The sequence below is a fragment of the Meriones unguiculatus genome, chromosome 18 (assembly GCF_030254825.1).
Source record: "Meriones unguiculatus strain TT.TT164.6M chromosome 18, Bangor_MerUng_6.1, whole genome shotgun sequence".
Lineage (NCBI taxonomy): Eukaryota > Metazoa > Chordata > Mammalia > Rodentia > Muridae > Meriones > Meriones unguiculatus.
In genome coordinates, this window is record NC_083365.1 from 39717391 (window position 1) to 39738876 (window position 21486).

General features: G+C 48.0%; 1 protein-coding gene across 8 annotated transcripts in view; it reads left to right on the forward strand.

Moving 5' to 3' along the window:
• The window catches only part of Prr5l (proline rich 5 like), a 168043-nt gene extending 147505 nt beyond the window's left edge, over nucleotides 1-20538 (forward strand). For all 8 annotated transcript variants that reach the window (XM_060372213.1, XM_060372212.1, XM_060372216.1 and 5 more), the window contains 4 exons: nucleotides 89-180; nucleotides 5334-5474; nucleotides 10435-10561; nucleotides 19284-20538. In XM_060372213.1, the coding sequence (XP_060228196.1) occupies nucleotides 89-180; nucleotides 5334-5474; nucleotides 10435-10561; nucleotides 19284-19690 (767 nt within the window). In that variant the 3' untranslated portion in view covers nucleotides 19691-20538. The remainder of the gene's footprint in view (nucleotides 1-88; nucleotides 181-5333; nucleotides 5475-10434; nucleotides 10562-19283) is intronic.
• Nucleotides 20539-21486: the final 948 nt, after the last annotated feature.

Sequence of the window (21486 nt, forward strand, 5' to 3'; positions counted from 1 at the left end):
TGTGTGTGGCTTTACATTGGAGGAGGAGCTGTCCTGTGAGAGTAATGACATGTTCTCTTCTTTCTGCTGTCATCTCTCCCATGTGTAGGTGACAGTCGCATTGAGGTTCTGGCTGAAGTCTGGGACCACTTCTTCACCGAGACTCTCCCCACCCTGCAGGCAATATTTTATCCGGTTCAGGTCAGTGTCACTGGGATGCAACAGCCTGTCTCCTCCACTGACTTGGGTGATTGGGCCTCTTTCTAAGAGGGGGTTACTGTGGAGGTGGGAGCCCCATTAGAAGAGGCTCCAGGGGTTTTCTGAGTACTCTGTCTATATTTAGTCCCTAACATTAAGAAGAGAGTCTTACATATAACTAGCAGTTTGTAGGTTTTTGTTACCCTTAAGGGTTTGATGATATACATATGTGTGTGTGCGTGCGTGTGCGTGTGCGTGTGTGTGTGTGTGTGTGTGTGTGTGTGTGTATACACACACAGTCAGCCAGGTGGCTTTCCTTTTCCCTCCTCTTTCTTTCTTACCCCACCTGTCCTTTTCAATGGCAATCTCTTTGAAGTGCAGTTTTGAAATACTTTCTTAGTGCACATTGATCAGAAAGTCTTGGTTCTTTAAAACAGCTTCATGTGTGTATCTAATGTACTTTCTCCATATTCACCCCCTTTACTCTCTGATGCTCCCTCCTTCCTCCCCCCTGCTGATCCCCTTGAAACACTTGAGAAGCAAGGTGCTGTTGTCCTGAAGTCATGGGAAAGGATAATATTCCTGGTTCTCTGTGATGGACTCTCATCCAAAGAGCTACATGCTGTAATAGTGCTGGGTAGGGAATGGGCAGGTTGGAGTTCTAGAGTGTGGACTTGTCAAGGGTAATTAACTTTGTATACATCCGTCCCTGCAAAACAGGGGATTGGGATTTAGGGCTGGAGAGAGAGCACAGCAGTGAAGAGTTTGTACCAATCTTGGAGAGGCCCTGGGTGCAATTCCCTACACCTGTGTTGGTTGGCACACATCTACCTGTATCTCCAGTTCCTGGGACTTCGTTGCTCTCTTCTGGACTCGTGCACACCCTGCACGCGTGTGTACAAATCCACACAGAGATACAAGTATATATGTGTAATTTAAAGACAATAATAAACGTCTTTCTAGAATGTGTGCTTTAGGGGAACCTCTTTAACAATAAAGAGCTTGCAAAGGCAAGCCCGAGGCTCTGAATTCAGATCCTCATCACCCAATTTAGAAGTCGGGGCAGCAGCACATCCGCCAATACCAGTGTTCAGGGGAGACAGGCAGATCCCTGAAACTTGCTCGCCAGCCAGTCTAGTGTAATTGGTGAGCTATTCCTCTCCAAAATTGCTCTCACATACCTGCAGCTTGCACACATTCCTCTCCTCCCCCCTGGGGTTAAGGCTTTTGCCTCATCTGGCTTGGTTGAAGCATGAGTGTAATAAGCAGACTGGAAACAGAGCCACCAGCAATGGTTGGAATTTCCTCATTCCAAAGGGAAGGCCCCAGGAGAATGTTTGCACTTACAGTGTTTTCAAGGAGTGTGGGGTTGCTTGCCCTCCATACCCCATATTTAAAATTTTACTTAGTGATGTCACTACCCTTTGCAGACTTGCCTCTCACATCTGCTGTAACGCAGTGCACATAGAAGTCCAGATCCAGTCCATGCCTCTCCTCTTCCTCAGGCTGAACCAGTGCTGATGGAGACTGCTGCATCTGCCCCCACAGATACTCTGTCTCTTGCGGTTGTCACCCCTTAGCAAGCAGCAGGGTCTCAGGAAGACAGACGGTAGGGAAGGGTTCACTGATGTGGCAAATGAAAACACCAGGTGTTGCCTTCACTTTACATTTTATATAAATGACAGTGTATTCTGATACATGTGCCTGTGAAAACAAAATTTAGCCAGCATCATGTGTTTGATACACGTGATGTGCAGACCTGGGTTATTTGTGCAGCAAATGCCAGGGCATGGTGATGGGTATAGAATGCAGAGTGTGGGTCAAGGTGGGCCTTGAGGGGCTGAGAGCCAGGCAAGAACATGGTCATACCGACCTAAGGATAGTTCTGTTTTGGTTCTCTTAAAAAGTGGTCAGATCTGGCAGTAGTGGTATTGCTCATTTCACTTTTTTCACCCTAGTGATAATGGGTCCCCACTCACCTGGCTCCTTTTTGCCCCTGTTGACCTTGAAGGCCATCTGCCTTTGCTGACCCATTTTATTTGCTAGCTGAGATTGAGTGGGAGAGGCCTGGATTCAGAACTTGGATGGAGTAGTCAAGGGAAGTGAGGGAGAGCTGTAACAAATGGGCACCAAGGTAGATGACACATAAATTTGGCAGCCTGTACACTAGGTAATGTGGAGGTGATTTTTTTTTTCTTTTTTGTTTTAAGGAGGTTACAAGGAGATAGACTTATTTTATCGTTGGATGAGTAGGTGTCCTGTCCCTGGTCCACTATGAAGTGAAGCCACAACAGAGTCTGAGGACAACCCAGGGCCTTGGTTAATGCCGTTATCGGCTTGTTACTGTTGGTATAAACTGGGCACCTCATCTCTCCCATCAAGTACGTTTTTCTGACAGCATGAGAGGCCAGATTTTGCATTTGGACGAGGCCTTTGTGGCTGCTAAGGCCATGGATGTAAGCTCTACACTTCAGCCTTGATTGAAAGTATGCGGTACTGAGGACAGTTTTGATGTAAGCGGCACCTCACCCTGCTAGTCTAGGCCTGCTTGGCTCATGTTTCAACATGGGAAGTGCCTGGCACTGACTCTATTGCCCTCTGGTCACTTACTAAGCCGCTGGTCTCTTTCCTGAGTGTGTATGTTTAACCTTAGGTTTGGAAGACCTGAAGGCAGAGTCTTTCATCTTTTCCAGGGGAGTGCTGTGACCCTCCTGCCTAGCCCACACTCAGGTGACTGCAGGTGTTTATGTGAAGAGGCATTGCTGAGAACATTCAGGAAAGGAAATGGGGTGGGCAGGGGTGGAGTGACAACAGCAAAGCAGGTTGATTTGGGGGTTCAGTCAGAGAGATTGTCGTAATTGTTTGGATCTGATTTTGTTCCGGCCAAGAATGTGGGTTTGGAATGGGATGCTCTAGAATGTCCACTGATAGGGGAGGTCCTCCTCCCTTTCCATCTGACCCTAGCCTGTCAGGTCTCATCCGGACTGGCTGCATTGTCCTCTCTGTGGCCTGGCAAGGCTGTTCCCCCCTGGGGGGAGGGGGCGTGTCAAAGAGCCCACCAGTCAGTGCATTCTTTTAAGAGGGCAGCGAAGCAGTATCCATGAAGTGTGTGTGTGCGCGTGTGTGTGCACATGTGTGTTTTTGTTTGTGTGTGTGTGCAGCCATGTTTGTCTTTGTGTGTGTGTGTGTGTGTGTGTGTGTGTGCGCGCCTATGAGCATATATATAGATGCCAGAGGCTAATATCAGGTGCTCTTTTTGACTGTGTAGTTTTTGGGACAGGGTCTTACTGAACCTGTTAGCTCACTGACTTGACTAGACTAGGAAGCCCTAGGAATCTGCCCATCCAGTGCTGAGATTACAGATCCATCTGGTGTTAAAGTGTGGCTTCTTGGGCCTCAAACTCAGGACTTCCTGTTTGTTCAGCATTCACTTTCAGGAGCCATCTCTCCATCCCTTTCCAAAGGCAAATGTTGCTGTGTAAGTTTTTTGTTTTGTTTTGTTTTGAAGAGTGGTAGCGATCTGGGTACAAAAACAAAACTATCCAGAGAATCATGGATGAACATTTTTATTGTTGTAGTATAAAGGGGCATTTTAGTTGAAGAAATGGCAGTTAGAGTGTATTGAAACACAAATTGAAATAATAAGTGTCCCTAAAGTAGTGTGGAGCAGGGGAGAAGCAAGGTGTGTTGGTATGCAAAGATGTCCAGGTTACACTAAGCTAAATAAAGGCATGAAGGGTATGGTCTCTATGTGTGTGTAAAGGTTCTGTGTGTAATTTTATAGTTAGGTACTTTCTGGAAAAATTCAGAGGATAACTACAAGTCTTTGAAGAGTGTTTTTTGTTTTGTTTTTTTTTTTTTTTTTTTTTGTATGGAGGTCAAGAAGGCTACAGAAGGTGGCTTCCGCTTGCCCTAACCCTGTCCTTACTATTGTCGATCGTATCCTAGAAATTCCTATTACCTAAAGATTTAAAAGTAAAATCTGGGCCAGTTGCAGTGGTGCATGCCTGTAATCCCAGCACTCAGGGAGTTCGAGGCTACAAAGTGATCCCAGGACAGCCAAGGCTATACAGAGAAATCCTGTCTCGAAAAACAAAACAAATAAAGTGAAATCCAAAATAGAAGAGCCAGGAGTCATCCCTGTGGCCGGCAAGCTCAGTGCCTGGCAGGGCCTCCAGGGAGAGTCTAGGCTCCACGTCCACAGACACAGCATGGTGGGAGCTCTGAAGAGGTCTCAGCTGATTGGAGGATGCCCGCGTGTGTTGGAGAGAGCAACTGCTTTGTCCTGTCTGCTGTTTCCAGTGCTGACCTCACCTTGGCCGTCACAGGAACAGGGAGGAGTCGTATCTAATAAGGCCAGAGTGTAGTTTAGTCAAATTTATTCCCCTACACACACACACACACACACACACACACACACACACACACAGACACACACAAATGCAAATAAATCTTCAAAAGAGGTAGAAAGGCCTCTCCAAATCCCAGACTTGTAGCAGATGAGTTTGAGAAGGCTACACACAGAAACCACGGAAGAATTTGTGGAGCTTATACGTATTATCTACATCTTAACGCTTAGGGTCCTTCCTAGCACACAGAGCCGGGCAAATTCAAACTCTTGACGCCATTGGTATTTTTATCTCGTGCCGACTACCCCAACAGCTGAAATAGTCACACACCTTCTACGCACTCTTTCCACACACTCCTTACTACTTTTCTTCCGTAATTACTTGCGATTGTGTAAGAACCTAACATCTTACGTAACCAGGTATGTTACGTCTGATGTTGCCTGACATGTGATGAGCACTTAAATATTTAGCAGGTGAAACTGGGCCTTGAAGTGTGGGGGCATCAACAATCTTTTCTGTCTCTTTCTCCCGTGTTCCTCTCACAACCTCTCCTTCTCAACCCCTGGAGTCTTGACAGTGTGGTCCCTATTACATGTGTCTTGTATTGTCTTTGGTTATTTAAGCAGGTTTAGCCACACCTTATCTTATTGCCAGAGGAAACAAGAGCTGGGTCTTCTGAGAGAGCCCACAGGACATGCACATGCCTGTCCCAGTCCCTCCTGAGCACTGTGAACACTTGCCCTGAACTACTGGTGGGGCTCCAGTAGGCACTCACCCCTTAACCTTTCCACCTGGCTTCTTTCCCAGGGACAGGAGCTGACCATCCGACAGATCTCCCTGCTGGGCTTCCGGGACCTGGTCCTGTTGAAGGTGAAGCTGGGTGACCTGCTGCTGTTGGCACAGTCCAAGCTGCCCTCGTCTGTTATACAAATGCTGCTCATTCTGCAGGTAAGCTCTAGGGGAAGCCTGCTCCTTAGGCCAGAGCAGTGAAGGAACCTTCCATGGTGGAGGTGAGGAGCTCCAACAACAGAGCAGTGTAGCTGAGCTGTGCATTCTTCTGCTTGTTCATCCATGTTTCTGGGTTCACTGGTTCACACACCTCTCAGACCCCATTGCTCTATTCAGGGCTGGTATTGGAGTAAGGGGAGGAAAAACAAACAAACAGACAAACACTTGGAACCTGATTTACTGGGTGCTGTGGATTTCTCAGTCCCTGTGAGGGTAGAATTTGCGTGCTCACATTCCCTCTGCTCTGAACACTGTGGTCTGGGACAGTCAAGACAGATTCTAAACTTTCTTCTCACGCTTTGTGCCCTCGGCACCCAGCCCAGGGTCTTGAGCACAAAAGTAGGAATTCACTGTGGTGCCAGCTCGTGAGGAGTAGCCATCCTTCTGTGCTCTTCAGCTATGCTAAGGAGCCAAGCATTGCAAATAATGACAGAGTCTCTGTTACAGTTGCGTCGAGATAGACCTAGAACTCCTAGATGGGCTTCATGACAAAGTAGGACCATGTCAAGTCTCAGAGCCACCAGCTCTGGTCACTTCTTGGGTCTCTGGATCATTCTTCCTTATTTTTCTCAGATACTGTTTCTTGTATCCTGGTTGCTCTTGGACTTGGTCTTTCTCCATTTGTGGAATTATTTGGACCCAATTAGATGTGACATGGTATAGTGTTTGTTTCCAGCGAGACACTACCCAGATGGCTCCATGCTGTCTTCTCATCCCAGTCCTAAATCAGCAACAGGAAGATGAGCTAACACTCTCAGGCTCTGTTTGTTTGCAGGCACCAGGACTATAAATGTGCTGTTTTCTTAAACAATTCTAATAACCGTGTTATGAGGTCAGCATTGTTGCTATTCCCATGCTCCAGATGAGGAAACAAAAACAGGATGCTTATGCATTTGAGTGAAAATTCTCAGCTGGTAAGAGGTAGTAAGAATCCAAGACACAGAGCTCTAAACATTGCGCTCCCTCTTGTGGGTAAGGGATCTAGTTGGTACATGTTGGGCTTGGGGATGCCCTTTACCCAATCAGCCATGACCTTGAGTGGGATCAGGTGGGAGCAACATGCCCTAGGGAACCCTTTCCCATGGGTGAGTGTGCAGTTCTCAGGTCCCAGCCTCCATCAGGCTCTTGATGACTAGTAGAATGTCACCAGCCTCATCTCCCACCAACTACTGTGCTTTTGACTATCTTGGGGCCATCTCTCTGCTTATTCCCCTTTCTTGTAATCAGAAAGGAGGAAGTGTGGTCTTAGAGTATCATTCTAGATAGAAGGGAAGAGAAGGATGGGCGTGGCAAAGCGTCTGCAGCTTAGTGCCCAAATATGGGTTGTAGAAAGGGATTCTGGGAGTGAGGTTAGGAAGCTGGGCTCCACTTTCTGTTTTCATTTATAATGCTTTGGGGAGGAATCCAGTATTAGTTACTTCTCCTTTAGCTGTGACAAAATACCTGACAAAAACAAACTTAAAAGAGGAAGCGTTTTCTTGAGCTTATAGTAATCACCCCAGAGAAGGCAACAGGAAGGTAAGGCAGTTGGCCGTATTAAGTCCTTTATCTGTATCAGCAAGTAGATAAGGGATGAATGTTGGTGCTGTACTGGCTAACCTAATCTAGATAAGCCCTCACAGATAGGCTCCCAAGGGGTGTTTCCACTGCCACAGCCAAGGCCAGCTACCACACATCTCTTTTTATTTGTGGTCACGGCTGCCTTTTGAGGATCCTCCCCAACTGAAGCTGGAGCAGGAGGACCTGTTTCTGTCATGAAAGCCTTTTGAGGTTCTGGGTTCTGTGTGAAAGAACCCAAGAACACATGCCATCACCCCTAAACACTCCTGAAGATATACCAGAAGGACTTCCATCTGCCCTGGCCCGTCCCACTCACCCACCATGCTGTGTACCTGCGGCTCTTTTCAGGCTGATCTGAGGAAATCTGCTCAAGTGTCTCTGGGCCTACAGCCTCTCCACCCTTCCATCAGATATTAGAACCTGACTTACCTGATGCTTTGGCCTTCCTGCTCCCAGTGAGGCTGGAGTCTTTGTGCTCACTTTCCCTGTCCTCGACACACTTGTCTGAAACAGTCAAAGCAAACCTTCAGCTCCTTTTTCTTCCATGTGCCCTTAGCATTCAGCACAGTCTTGATAAAAAATAAAAAATAAAGTAGGTATTTGTTGAATATGGTTCAGGAACTGGTGGAGCCAGTTCGTAAGAACCCCAGGTGCCTGGCCTGAGTCCCATGATGGCTTCTTTCTTGAGAAGCATGAAATATAGCCAGAGAAGCTCCCTGGCTATGTTGAGGCTCTGGAAAATTGCCCCGCTGTGGATCACCGTGTTTGTCTCACTTTGAGGTGATAGAGGGTCAGAGAGGATAGATGACTAACCCTGGTCTGCCAACTGATCTATGTGCGCAGGACCAGTCAGCCACGCCTCATATTTTGCTCTCTCTACCCCCCGCCCCCTTAGCTTTCTTTTCTGCCTCCCCTGAGCTATTGGAAACACTGTTAGAACTTCTAAGATGGGCAGGGCACTTGGCAACTTTCCCCTCTGAGCCTCCTGAGAATAGGTCTCCTGAGCCTCTGTCTCCCTTGGGAGATGCAGAGCTACCAGGGAGGATGGCAGCAATCAATGTAGGTCTTTCCTCAGTCCAAATCTATTTTCTAGGGCATGAGGGGCATCAACCTGGGAGGCTGAATACAATATTCAGGGAATCCTCTCTGGGGCCACTTCTGCTGAAGAGAATGTACTGTAAATTGTTCTTCCCTTGGCCCTTACACTCCACAGGGACATGAGACCTGGGGATGATGTTTCCAAAATGACCTGACTCTGATGCAAAGAAAAGGAGTCTTTCTCAGACTTCGGCTCTCTCTTTTCCATCAGTCTTCCAAACGTCCTTGAGCCAATTCCTTCCTTCTCAGAAGATTCAAGGGCATCTCCTGCTATTCTAAGTTGAAAGCTCTGTTCCTCAAAGTGGCCCACCCAGAGGATGAAGGGAGACCTTCAGCGAGGATGGGGCCCTGTCCAATAGGCAAGGTGTGTGACATTGTCCTTGGCGGGTCCTGTGTTTAGTTTGATAATCTCCCATTTTCCACTTAACATTCTTAATAATTTTTGAATGTAGGGCTCAGCATCTTCATTTCAGAGTGGGCCATGAAAAGCTGTCATTCACTGCCTGTGTTGTGCTAAGTGGTGTAGCAGTGAGACAGAAGACTGAGTAGGTCCTCAACGGCCATGTCCCTGGGAGAGCTACCCAGCTCCAAGCTGTGTTAATCATCCGTTTTCCTGCTTCCCTTTGCCAGTTCTTTTTCCTGTCATGTCTCTGGGGAAGGGGCAGGGAAGGTAGAGAAGAAGCTGATGAGAACTATCAAGGAAAGAAATAAAAGAAGAAAAATGTTTCCTGAGCTTTGAGACCTAATAAAGGTGGTTTTATGGCTTGGACCGCTCTGCCCTGAGATTTGGTTTGGTTCCTGAACATTTTTCTTCCTACTCACTTGAGCACCCCACAATGGTTTGGACAGGCCTTCATGTGTCTTCCTAAGTGAAGCAGCTTATTTCCTTTTTTCTTTCCAATGCTTTGTATTCTAATGCTTGAGCTCAGGGAGAGTGGAGCTGGAACAGATGTTGTGGAGAAAACTGCCTGTTTCCAGTGCCACAGGCAAGTTCATCCCAATGGATAGTACCTTTCTCTGCATCTGTCTCTTCCCTTCCATTTTTGGTTCTAGACTGCAAACTCTGCATACATTCTGTAGCTTCTTCTCAGGTTTCTTGTTTCCTTAAACCATCCAACACCAAGGCATCTGCATCTTATTTAGTGTAGCTGAAAAGGACCTAGGAAGAGCCTGTTTCTTTGGGAACCACACCCCAACTGTGCATCCCTAATCTTCAGGAGTTGGTCCCACCTACTTGACCCCACAGACAGCTCTGAGGTCATGGTGAACTTCAGCTTTTTAAGGAAAGCCATTGGGGATCTATTCTGAGAATTTGAGGTTAAGCACAGAGACCCCTGGAGTCTCCCTTCTTTTCCACTCAGGCCCTTGTCCCTTTCCGGGTTGTCTCTGGGTCCTAGCCACCTCCCAACAGGAGGGCATGCTTTCATGCCCATTCCAGCGAGAAACAGTTCACAGGGAGCCTGCTGGCTTTCTAGAAAGCAGGTTTCTACCAGCTCCTTTCCAGTTTTTGCTGTCATGCATTTATTTTGGTTGGCTTTTACCCAGGGCTTAGTTTGAGGACTCTGCCATGGTGGACTGCTGAAATTAGGCCTAGAATTGTTCTAGGATCCTGTTCTGGATTTTTCTGTGCTTTTACTCTGTTTCCTAACTTGGTAACAAGTGACAGTCGCACATGGATCCAGAGCCAGATTCCTTGGATTCTAGTCCAGGAGTGGGTGGGTTTTGTTGTTGTTGTTTTTTGTTTTTGTCATTTATTGGCTGTGCCATACTAGGCTAGTTCCTTAAGCCTCCTGATCTTTATTTCCGGTCATTGGAAAGGGGACCTGTCTTTGATTGTTGGGAGGCCTGTGTTGGCTCACGTGCAGTGCTTTTGTGAAGTTCTGTGTGCTGTGGGTGAGCTTACTACTGTTCTGATAATTGCTGAGCCTTGCCGCCCCTCACTTTTAGGAAGAATTAGGACTATGCTACCTACAATGTCCTGGGAAAGCTACCCAACTCCAAATCTTGCCTTTCCCTCCCACCTATTGTTTCATGTCCATGTCCTGTTGCCTCTTATTCTCATCCATTGACTTGGAACAAGTGACCAATGCTTCTGACCTGTTGTCTTCATTCCAACCACAAGGAGGCTGACTTTGGCCACACTGCCTTGTACATGGAGGAAGGCCATTGGCAGGCGTTGACAAACGTCAAGTGCCATGACACTTTTCACTGACTTTTCTCTGTCTCGGCTGTTCATTTGTAGAGTGTCCATGAGCCCACAGGCCCAAGTGAGGGCTATTTGCAGTTGGAGGAGCTGGTGAAGCAAGTGGTGTCTCCCTTCCTTGGCCTCAGCAGGGACCGCAGCTGCTCAGGCCCCACGTACTCACTGGGTAAGAAGCACTTAGCTCTGAAGTCTAGACCTGGGGATAATGATATCCATTACGTTGTACCAAGCACCAGTTGTCTACTCAGCACTTTGTTCCAGTGAAGGCCAGTGCAAATCTTTGTTGGTTACAGATGTTCCTAGACCATGTGGCAGCTGCCCCGCCCTTCTCCCAATCTTCCTCAGAGACTGGTCCCATACTCTGTAATGAATGAATCCTGTGTCATCCATGCCTTTGATCAATGATCTTTCCTGTGTGCCTTGACATTAATTTTTTTTTTTTAATACCAGAAGCTGTAATTTCTTACTACATTTGTCTTAGTCAGGCTTACTATTGCTATCATGAAACACCATGACAAAAAGCAACTTGGGGAGGAAAGGGTTTATTTCACACACAGTTCCATACAACAGTTCCTCATCAGTGCAGTGGGGGCAAGAACTCAAGCAGGGCAGAAACCTGGAGACAGGAGCTGATGTAGAGACCATAGAGAGGTGCTGCTTACTGGCTTGCTCCCTATGGCTTGCTCAGTCTGCTTTCTTATAGAACCCAGGACCATTAGTCCAGGGATGAAATGACCTACAGTGAGCTGTGCCCTCGAGTACCAGTCACTAATTAAGAAAATGCTATACAGGCTTGCCTAGAGACAGATCTTATGGAGGCATTTTCTTTCTTTTCATATATGCATATTTAACTTTTTATTGATTCTTCTTCAGATCCTGCACCCCAGTCCCGCTCCTCTCTCCATCCCCTTGTATTTGACCTCTGCCTTTGCAATGTCCCTCCCAAAATAAAGACACACAAACAATGAAATAAACAGAACAAAGCATAGAAAACATCTCATCATGGAAGCTGTAGTATGTCACAGTATGTCCCACAGTATACCCCTCTATCCACACATCTTTACTTGTAACTGTTCGTTGCAATGAGTCATTGGTCCAGTTCGAGGTCTCTAGCTCCTGTGACACTATCAATATTAGATTCTCACTGGGACTCTTACTGGTTATCCTGTTGTGTCATGGAGGTCGTGCAGCTTTGGATCAGTAAGACCAGCCTGTTCATATGGTTCACAGATGATGAAAGTCCTGGATCTGGGCCTGGGTAGTAGCTGAGCTAGTCAGCCTGCTGGCTCTCCCTTATCTACTTCACCAGGGAGAGCCCTCCAGCACTACCCAATGCTGCCATCGGCAGGAAGCAGGTCATCTCCCCTGCTCTCATGCTCCTGGGGTCAGCTCACCCGTGTCCATCCCCACTCTCCCAGGTGCTGCAGCTGGCAAGGGGCGGGGCCAGCTCTCCAGCTTTCATACCTTTGAGGCTGGCTCGCTGGTTCCTTCACCACTGGGGCCAGCTCCACTATGTTGCCCAGGGAAGGTGCGGGGCCCATTCTTGTGCTTTCATGTCCTTGAAGCCAGCTTTCCCAACTTCCAAAGGTGGTGAGGGACAAGGGGTGGGTGAAGGACGTCACTTCCATGCCCACTGCACCTCATGGCAGATGAGTGGTGGGGTTAGCTCTCCTATGGAGATAGTTTCTTAATCGAGGTTCCTGCATCTCAGATGACTTTAGCCCGTGTCAAGTTGGCATAAAACTATCCGGTACAACACGCTTCACTCATATGAGTGGAAGCTTCACCATGATATTTTTTCCCTTGACAGTGGCTCACCATGTGAAGCCACCGTGTCACTTTCACAGTCAGATATTTCATCTGCTGTTTCCACTCTGTTTCTGTAGGTACTGCAAGGTCTTTCATTGCAAGGGGTGGGGTTCCTGGGTTTAGGAGTAAATTCCTCTGGGACCTCCTGGTGTCAGTAAAGCTACTGCAGCTCCAGGCACTGTCTCATTCTCTGTAAAGAATCTAGAAGTGAATCAGATCTATACCTTCTCCCAGTGAGAGCACAGTCTAGATCATTTTGGCAGAAACATTTGATGACATAGTACAGTGCACTGTACAATAGTTCCTAACAGAACCACTGTCTTGGTGAGAAAGATTCTTCAGTTAGTGCCTAAGATGTAAGCACAGAATCTGATCTCTTCCTCACACCCATCGCAGAAGATCTGAAAGCTATCACTTTAGACGCTCACTTGCTTATTTCTGGCTTCGGCATCTGCGCTGGTACCTGACATACAGCCACACAGCAATACAGCAGGTACTTGAAAGTGCTCGTTAAGCTGATGCAGGCAGTTGTACCCCCGAGCCAGGGCATCCACAAGCTGGCACCCACGGAAAGGTGCAGAATGGGAAACAGCGTCTGGATCGGACTCGGTTGGCATTCTTCCTGCTGTGACAGAGTTGTAGCTGAGCTTCAACACCCAGGGGCCAAGGAGCAGTTTCCAGAGAACTTGTTGCCCTTCCTGGGCTTCTCTGTGTAGAAGGCTAAGCCTTCTACTGGCAGTTTTCCTGGCCCTGGTCCTGTCTCTCTGGAGATACTAGCCTCACAAAGCAGCCACAGATTGGAGGTGGCTGGCTCCAATCAGCTGACTCCCACGTCTGCCCACAGCCCCAGTCTCTGATCTCTTCCTCCCTTCACATAAGATCTGAAAGCTATTGAAGAAAGATAGCCACCTGCCCTCTGCCCTAAGCTGGGTGCTATATTGCTATGGTCTCCATGGAGTCTACCTAGGCTCATGTCATTTCAGGGATGGGGACCCAGGGAAATCTCAGGATGCCAGCAGGTTGGCTGGGTTATGCCAGGAACTCCACCATATTCAGGGCCTAATGCCAACACAGAGGAAGAAAAATAACTTTTCTTCAACCCCCATAAGCTCTTAGTTGGAACAGATCCCTGTAACAGATTAACGGGTAAAACAAACAAGTGTATTGAAATATGTACAGGGGAGACATCCAGTGTCAGCCCTGAGGACATGAGTTCATTAAGAAATAGTCACATAGGTCTTCCTGCTCTTCTATTCCTTAGTTTTCAAGTAGTTGGCTTTGAATTCCTGTTTATGTAATGTCTTTAATAAAGAGCAATAATTTTGAGACAGGGTCTCACTTGGCCCAAGCTGACCTCAGCCTTACTATGTATCCAAGCACAACCAGCTTGAACGTGCTTCGTTGTCTTTAGATCACTGATCCTTCATGTTTATTATTTTATGTATGGGTATTTTGCCTGTATTTGTGCTCTTGTGTGTCTAGTGCCCGAAGAGGCTAGAAAAAGGCATTAATTTTTCCCGGAACTGGAGTTACAGGTGGTTTTGAACCATCCTGTGCTGTTGGGGATTGGATTTGGGTTCTGTGGAAGAGCAGCCAGTGCTCTTTAATTGCTAACCCTTCGCTTTAGCTCCCACTTTATGTTTCGAGGCATATCCTGGTCTCCCATGCCTGAGCGAGAGGAGACATGTGCCGGGCAGTGGTGATGCGCGCCTTTAGTCCCAGCACTCTGGAGGCAGAGGAGGCAGAACTCTGAGTTCAAAGCCAGCCTGATCTACAGAGTGAGTTCTAGGACAGCCGAGGCTACACAAAGAAACCCAGTCAGAGTACATTTGAGAACTTTAAGAGGCGTAACCTCCATCTCCAGCCCAAATAAAAACGATACGCGTTTTTGTCAGATAAGGAGGCCTGAGACTTTATTCTTGTATAAAGGATGGTGTGTTTTTTATTTAAATTAAATTTTATTTCTTCATGTGCATGTGCATATGCATGCACACACATGTTCATTCATGCCACAACCCAACTATGGCAGTCAGAGAACAGCTTGTGGGAGGCCATATTCTCCTTCCTTCATGTGGGTTCTGGGGTTCAGACTCAAGTAGTCAGGCTTGGTGACAGGCACCTTTACCTGCTGAGCCATTCTGCCAGCCCAGTCGTCGTTTTTGAAACATTGTCTTGAAAGGGACAGAAGGGTGGCCATTTTTCTCTTTTGAGCAATTTTTAAATTACTATTATTTCATTTAATAGTAATCTCAGCAGATGTGCTTTCAGACTCTGCCAGGAACCTTGTGTGCTGCTTCAGCTGTGAGTGAATACCCCTGCCCACAGTCCAGGGAGGGGTGAAATTACATAGATGCTCTGAGGGGGGAAGCCACACAGGACGCGGGGGAAGGATCCTGGAGGAAGAGAGGTATGTTTTGGGAAGTGTAGGATGACCAGGAGTTGACTGAGTAAACAAGAGGGAGGGAGGGAGACTGTCCAGTCTGGAAGGACCATTGGGAGGACTTAGAGGGTTGTGGGAACACCAGAGGATGGAGCCCTCAAGAAACTGAAGGGGCTTCAGAGGTACAGAGTTACCCGTGGCAAGAAACAGCACTGGACACGGGCCAAATTGTAGGCAGTGTGCTGGGCAGACAATGGAGTAGGGTGGCCATTCCTGCCTTACAAGGGCTAAATTCGCTGGGCTCTTTGACTTAGGATCCCAAAGCGAAAAGCCTTCGACAGTCCATATCCCTCAGCCCCACAGTGTCAGCCCTGAGGACATGAGTTCATTAAGAAATAGTCACATAGGTCTTCCTGCTCTTCTATTCCTTAGTCTAAGGGGTGTCCCAGGTCAGACATTTCATCCCAGACCTCTGCATGTTAAAAGCTGAGGTGACTTTCCTTACCCTTTGGGGATCAAGACCTCTATTGATGGTTAAAGTAGCATTTTCTCAGTCTGGGACACGGGGTGTTAAGACAGTAATTGAGGTGTTGGAGATAATGGCTCAAAGGTTAAAAACATATACTGCTTTCAGAAGACCCAAGTTTAGTTTCTAGAGCCCACCACAATCTCCTGTAGCTCCAGCTCCAGGGAGATTACAAACCTCTGATCTCTTTGAGTAGGTGCACTTTGGTGCACATACCCACACATGGACACACACATATACACATAATTTTTTTTTTGAACGGACAGTGATAAAAAATTAAAAGTCTCACTTGTTAGAATAGTGGGCAGAGTTATATGGTGGGTTCAAAAATCATGCCATGTGACAGGCTCCATGTGGGAGGTTTTATTGAGGGAAGGGGGTGAGTCACAGAGACTGATTCTGGGTGAGGACGGGGCGGGGGGGGTGGGAGGGGGAAGAAGAGAGAGAGGGAGTAGAGAGGAAGAGGGAGGGAATAATGAAGGGCAAGTCCTTTTATATGACCGAGCACATGCTCAGAAGGAACAGGTTGTGTGCAGGTTGTCGTGTCACCACCGATTCTGGAGGCGGCCTCACAGATACCTGATGACGTCCCGCTTGTTGAGTCCCCTGGGGGTTGGTGTAGAGATGCCTGGTATCCCAGCATTCTTCATTTAATTAAAAAGTGAGGAGCTAGAAAGGGTGATGGTGGGGAGGGCATAGGCGCTACTTGTGCTCTTCAAGCTACTTACTGCTGATTAGGGGCATTGCTATTCTCGGGGTACGGCTGTTTCCCACCATCAGGGTTGACTGGAAGGTCATTGTCATCTGGTTCTGTGGGCAGAGGTTGATAATCTTGCGAGAGTAAATAGTTAATGGTATGGTTAGAGAATTTTTGCGTTTGTTGTTGGAGGAATGTAGAGAAAAAGTTAATCAAGCAGGGTATGAAAAGCAAAAGTAGAAAGATAAGCAAAAGAGGGGTGAGGGAAGGCAGAATACACTTCCATATGGGGGCCCAAGAATTAGAGGCCTCGAGGTCTTCCCTTTGCTTTTGTAGATTTGTCTGGAGTTGTAGGGTTTTGTCTTTTACTGTACCATAAGTTGACATAAAAACAGCATTCTTCTTGGAGGAAGATGCAAAGGCCACCTTCTTTAGCGGTGGAAGAGATCCACATTGGAGTCACGAGAGATCATTCAATCTGAGGCAGGGCTGTGTTGTGGCTCCTGGGACCAGAGCAGCACAAGACTGTCAAGGCAGCTGGGATGTCATCTAAAAAGCTGCTCAGCGGATGGCCATGCTGAACACTGTCCAGGCTTTTGGCAGGTGTGCATGGCCTGAGGATGGTGGTGCTATTGGTACTCCCAGGGTGTCTGAGAAATGCCCAGGTTTTAGAGGCCAGAAAGGTGGAGGAGACTCAACCCTGTATCCTTGACTCCAAAGGTGCTGAGCAGTGTCTTGTTGGACCTGGCCTGGGGCCAGGACCTGGAGTCTTGTTTTAGAACAACAGATAAATGATCCTATCCACGACCACAAATGGAACGTGTGTGTGTGTGTGTGTGTGTGTGTGTTTGTGTGTGTGTATGTGTAAGTCCTCCCCTCCAAAGCCTCACTTTTTTTTTCTTTATTATAACAACAACAAAACCCCCAGAACTTTGTGGAGGCCAGGCCCACGTGCTACCTTTCAAGTTGCCCAAATTCCTGAGCTGCTTGGGATTTCCTGAGGCTCTCAGGGCCCCTCTGCTGCAGCAGATATTTAGGAGGCTGGATTCCTCCTCCCACAAAAGGGCTGTCTTCCCTCCACCTCTCTCCTTTGTCTCCTTGGAGCCTTCTATAGAACCTTCTCTACATGACAAAGGCTGCCTGGGCCTTTCAGGCTCTGGACTAGAGCAGCAGTCAACGACAGCTTTGGTAGGCAAGGGCATTCTGGGAGCCTAGATCAAAGGCCTTTTGAGGAGCCAAACCCCAACAAAAGACAGCCTCGCCCAGGCTTCACCTCTTTGAGACTTTGAAGAAACTGCCATTGCTGCCTTCCACAGGGATGAATGCCTGGCTCGGTTGGGGGCCTGTGAGGAAGGAATAAAGGCTCTGCTGGCACAACCTCCTGAAAATAAAGGAGGAAGGGGAGGTGGTTTGAGAGTGAACCCTCCATGAGGTGGCAGACATTGCAAGGAAAGTAGGTCTCAGGCCTTTGTTCCTAGGAAGACAATCTCAGTGAGTTCCTCAATGGGAGACTCCATTCTCTTTCCCCAGGTGGCATGGTCCTGCTATCCCTGGTGCAAAAAAGAGAGGTAGAAGAAAATGAGACCAAGCAAATGACAGGCAGGGAGCTGCCTGTCAGTCCAGGTCCCGGCTTTGGTTTGCGGGCTTCCCAAAGAGCCCGGTGTGGTTGACTTGACGAAGTCACCATTCAGTTGGCTTATCCGAGGATCAGCTCATCAAGGAAGCACTGGCTGCCAGGAAACTTGACAAAACATGAGGTTCATGTGGCCTTGGCTCTGCCAGAAGCAAGTTGGGGACCCCAACATTCTCCCACAAAGTAGAAGGAAGTAGGCCTCTCCTGCAAGTCACTGCAGGGTGAGCGAGGAGGCAACGTGGAAAGAGTGGGGGTCTTGGTGACTACAAGGGCCAGGGCTCAGTTGTGTGGTCTGGTGTTAGTTACCTGCCTTCTGGGAGCTGCTTGGGGCTTGAACACCATCTCTGGCCTTCTGCTGGGAGGGAGTAGGGGAAAGAAACTGCGCTGAGGGCTTGTCCTTTCCATAAGGTTCTTTGTAGGGTTTTTTGTTGTTGTTGTTTTTTGGTTTGTTTGTTTGTTTGGGGTATGGGCAGTTAGGAAAAGCAAAGTCTGGAGTGAAAGAGATCCTCACCCTGATTGTTTTCAAGCTATGTGACCTTGGGGAAATTCCTACTTCACTGACACTGAGTTTTTCTCAGTGTCTATGCTATGATTTAGGTTCAGCCTCTAGTTGGAGTCCAGAATGCATGCTAACCATTTTTAATTTTTGTGATCTTGAGATTTGAACCTAGGTCATCACACATTCTGGATAAATGCTCTACTGTTGAACTATGCCACTGGCCCTCTCTGTACTCTTTGTTTTGAAACTGAATCTCACTTGCTCAGACTAGCCTTGAATTTGCTTTGTATCACAGGCAGGCTTTTAACTTGAGATCTTCCTGTCCCAGCCTCCTGAGTAGCTGGTATAACAGCTACTTTAATACCACAAAGCCTTCTGCCTATGAAGCTTCAGCGGTTTCTGGAGCACAGTTCTTAAAAAGCAGCAGTTGTAGACCCAAGGCTGACATTGGGAGTCTTCCTGAGTGCTCTTCACTTTATTCATGGACTCACGATCTCTCCATTGATCCCAGAACTCACTGATACATGTTAGTCTAGCTAGGTAGGTAACTTGCTCCAGGGATCCCCCGTTTCTGCCTTCTGAGTGCTGGAGTCGCAGGGAAGCCACCATACCCACCTGGCATGTGCATAGGTTCTGGGGATCTGAACTCTGGTCCTCACACCTTTATCCTCTAAAAGATCTCTCCGGTTCCTGGTTTTTTTTTGTTTGTTTCTTTAGTTGGTTGGGTTTTTTTGATTGGGTGTGTTTGTTTGATTTTTAAGGAAGGGCCTTTTCACTGGCCTGGAACTTGGCACATAGGCTAGGCTGGCTTGCCTAGTACCAAAGGTCTACCTGTCTTTACCTCCCCAGCTCATGCCACTGCATCTGGCCTTTTTGCTTGGTCTTGTGACCAGATGAAGGTCCTCAGGCTTGCAAGGCAACGACTCTCCTGACTGAGGCACCCCCCACCCCCCAGCCCTCCTGACAATGCAGACACACCTGAGCAGGGTTCCAAAGCCCTGGCTAATGTGTATATCTTCAGAGATGGTTGAAAGAGAATTAAAGGCCAATTTAGTGAGCCTCGGGCAGCAGCAGCAGGAAAGGTAGGGCGGGTTAGGTCATTGCATGCTTGCTCCATCCAGGGGGACGTTTTAGGTGAGCATTTACTACAGGGTTCTGGATGACCGCATTCAGGGTCTGGTGCAAGCAAGTAAAGTTGCATGACATATAGATGGCCCTGTTGTCCACTGCATTCAGTGGGGGCCCACCTCAAGCTGTTCCCACTTCCTCAATCTGAAGAGAAGCTTCTGGTCACCACCTCTTACCATTCCCCAATCACAGCCATTGCTGCTTTTTCTCTTGCAGCCAGGAGGCATTCCAGGGTCCGGCCCAAGGTGACTGTCCTGAACTATGCCTCTCTCATGACCACGGTTGGCCGGCCACTGAACGAGATGGTCTTGACCCCCCTCACAGAACAGGAAGGGGAGGCTTACCTGGAGAAGTGTGGCAGTGTTCGTCGGCACACGGTGGCTAATGCCCACTCGGATATCCAGCTGTTGGCTATGGCCACCATGATGCACTCAGGGTTGGGGGAGGAGGCTGGCAACGAGGACAAGCACCTGCTCCTGCCACCCAGCTTCCCGCCACCGCATCGGCAGTGCTCCAGTGAGCCCAGCATACCCGATAGCCCTGATGAACTGGAACTAGAAGACGAAGACGTGGCAAGCGGCAGCCAGGACGACTCAGAGCTGAACTGTGCGTCCCTCAGCTGAGCCTCCACCTCCAGGGACAGCATCCCTGCTTTGTAGCCAGGATGAACCCCTTCTCCTTCCAAGGATCACCAAGGGGCTCTTGCTTTGGGCAACACTGCCTTTTCTTCAGGGCATAAGCCAAGTCCTCATGCCTCGAGAAACACCTGTACGGCTCCCCACTCTGGTGTCTGTGACCAGCTCCTCGTGCCACTGTTCTCTTGACTTCCAGCCTTGCCTGAGTCACCTGGATCCTCATCTCTGGGCCTTCCCCATCCTATTGGACAGGTCGATGCTCCTAGTATATAATGCTCTGGCATTATTAAAGCAGAAGGTTGGGCTATACATATGGGCATCTGGAATGGGCCAGACTTTGCAATTCCCCCAGTGATCCTGTGAAGCAGAAGCCAATGGGTAGAAAGAACAGTAGAGGTTCTCTCTAGCATGGAAGTCAACTGCTGCCTGTGCCACACGGCCCTGGGAATGTCCTCTCATCACATTAATTGCAGAGTTCCTGGGAAAGTATTGTCGTACTTGTGGGCAAGGGTCCATCCTTACCTATGTCCAGGCGTGTGCTGTCTACATGAAGAGCTTTTGCCTAGGAGAACCTACCAGGCTGGTGTAGCCCTGTCTTGCACAAGCACCTCGGCATGTCCCTCTCAGGCTTCACCCCAGATTGCAGAAATGAACTTTCTCAGTCATCGGTGCCTTACTCTCCCTCCAGTTTCAGGAACTGACCACTTTCCTGTTGGGTATAGGAGAGGCTGCCTGACAGCAACTGACCTAGTCTGTACCTGGATTTCACTTGAATTTGTAAAATGTGTATTGCTAAAAAAAAGAAAAAAAAATTTGTTTGCAAACATTTGCACGTAGGATCTTGCACTGTTCATTTCCGGTGGTCTGTGTTTGTAGACTAAACACAAGGGGACCCCTTCAAGAGGTGACGGGATAGCTCAGAACAAACTGATCAGTAGTGGGCAGGAATTACATACCTCAAGCTCTGTAATAGCCAGTCTGGAATGGCCTGTGTTGTAAGTGTCTTGGTTTCTAGGGAAGGCTGTGCTGGAATCGGGACTGCCTCCTGGCCAAGAAGTATAGTGACTGGAGTGTGTCTGCTTTACAGTGAACGGAGAGAGATGAGGATGTGGACACATTTTATTTGAAGGGATGTTTATTCCCTGAAATTATAGAAGTACCCAGAAGTGTTTGAGATTCCTGTCACATCTGTCTCATGATGCTATTTGAGGCAGCTTTGTTACTGTGCTGGGTCCTTACTACAGATTATGGAAGGGCAGGTTTTTGTCTTGAGTCCCTGGCTTCCTGTTCATCTGTGGTCTTGCTAATAGAAACTCAAAACAACCTGGAAGGTTTCTCCTGAGGCTGCTCATGGTGTGTGCTGGCCTTTCAGGATCTGCTCAGTCTTTGGAAACTTTGTTGCTAGGATTTCAATTTCGTAAGTCAGCAATAGGAGAAAAGGCCCTTCAAGTCATCTAAGCTTCTGGGCCTGAACACAGGTCTGAACACAGCTGCGCTTTTGATGGGTTCTGCTTTAGAAATCGTAGTTTTTAAGATGTTTAAATTTTGTCCTTCCAAGAGAAAACGACAAACATGTCAACATGTGTGCACAGACTGCTCATGCACCTGCACCCATCCATGTGCACACTGTGTGAACCCATACATGCACGCACACACACCACATACACAAAGAGAAATGTTCAGACTCCTTTCAGAGTTTCAAACAAAAGAATCATCTGCCTCTATGTGGTGTCTAAAGTCTACAAGTGTGGGGCTGGAGAGACGGCTCGGTGCTCGTGAGCACA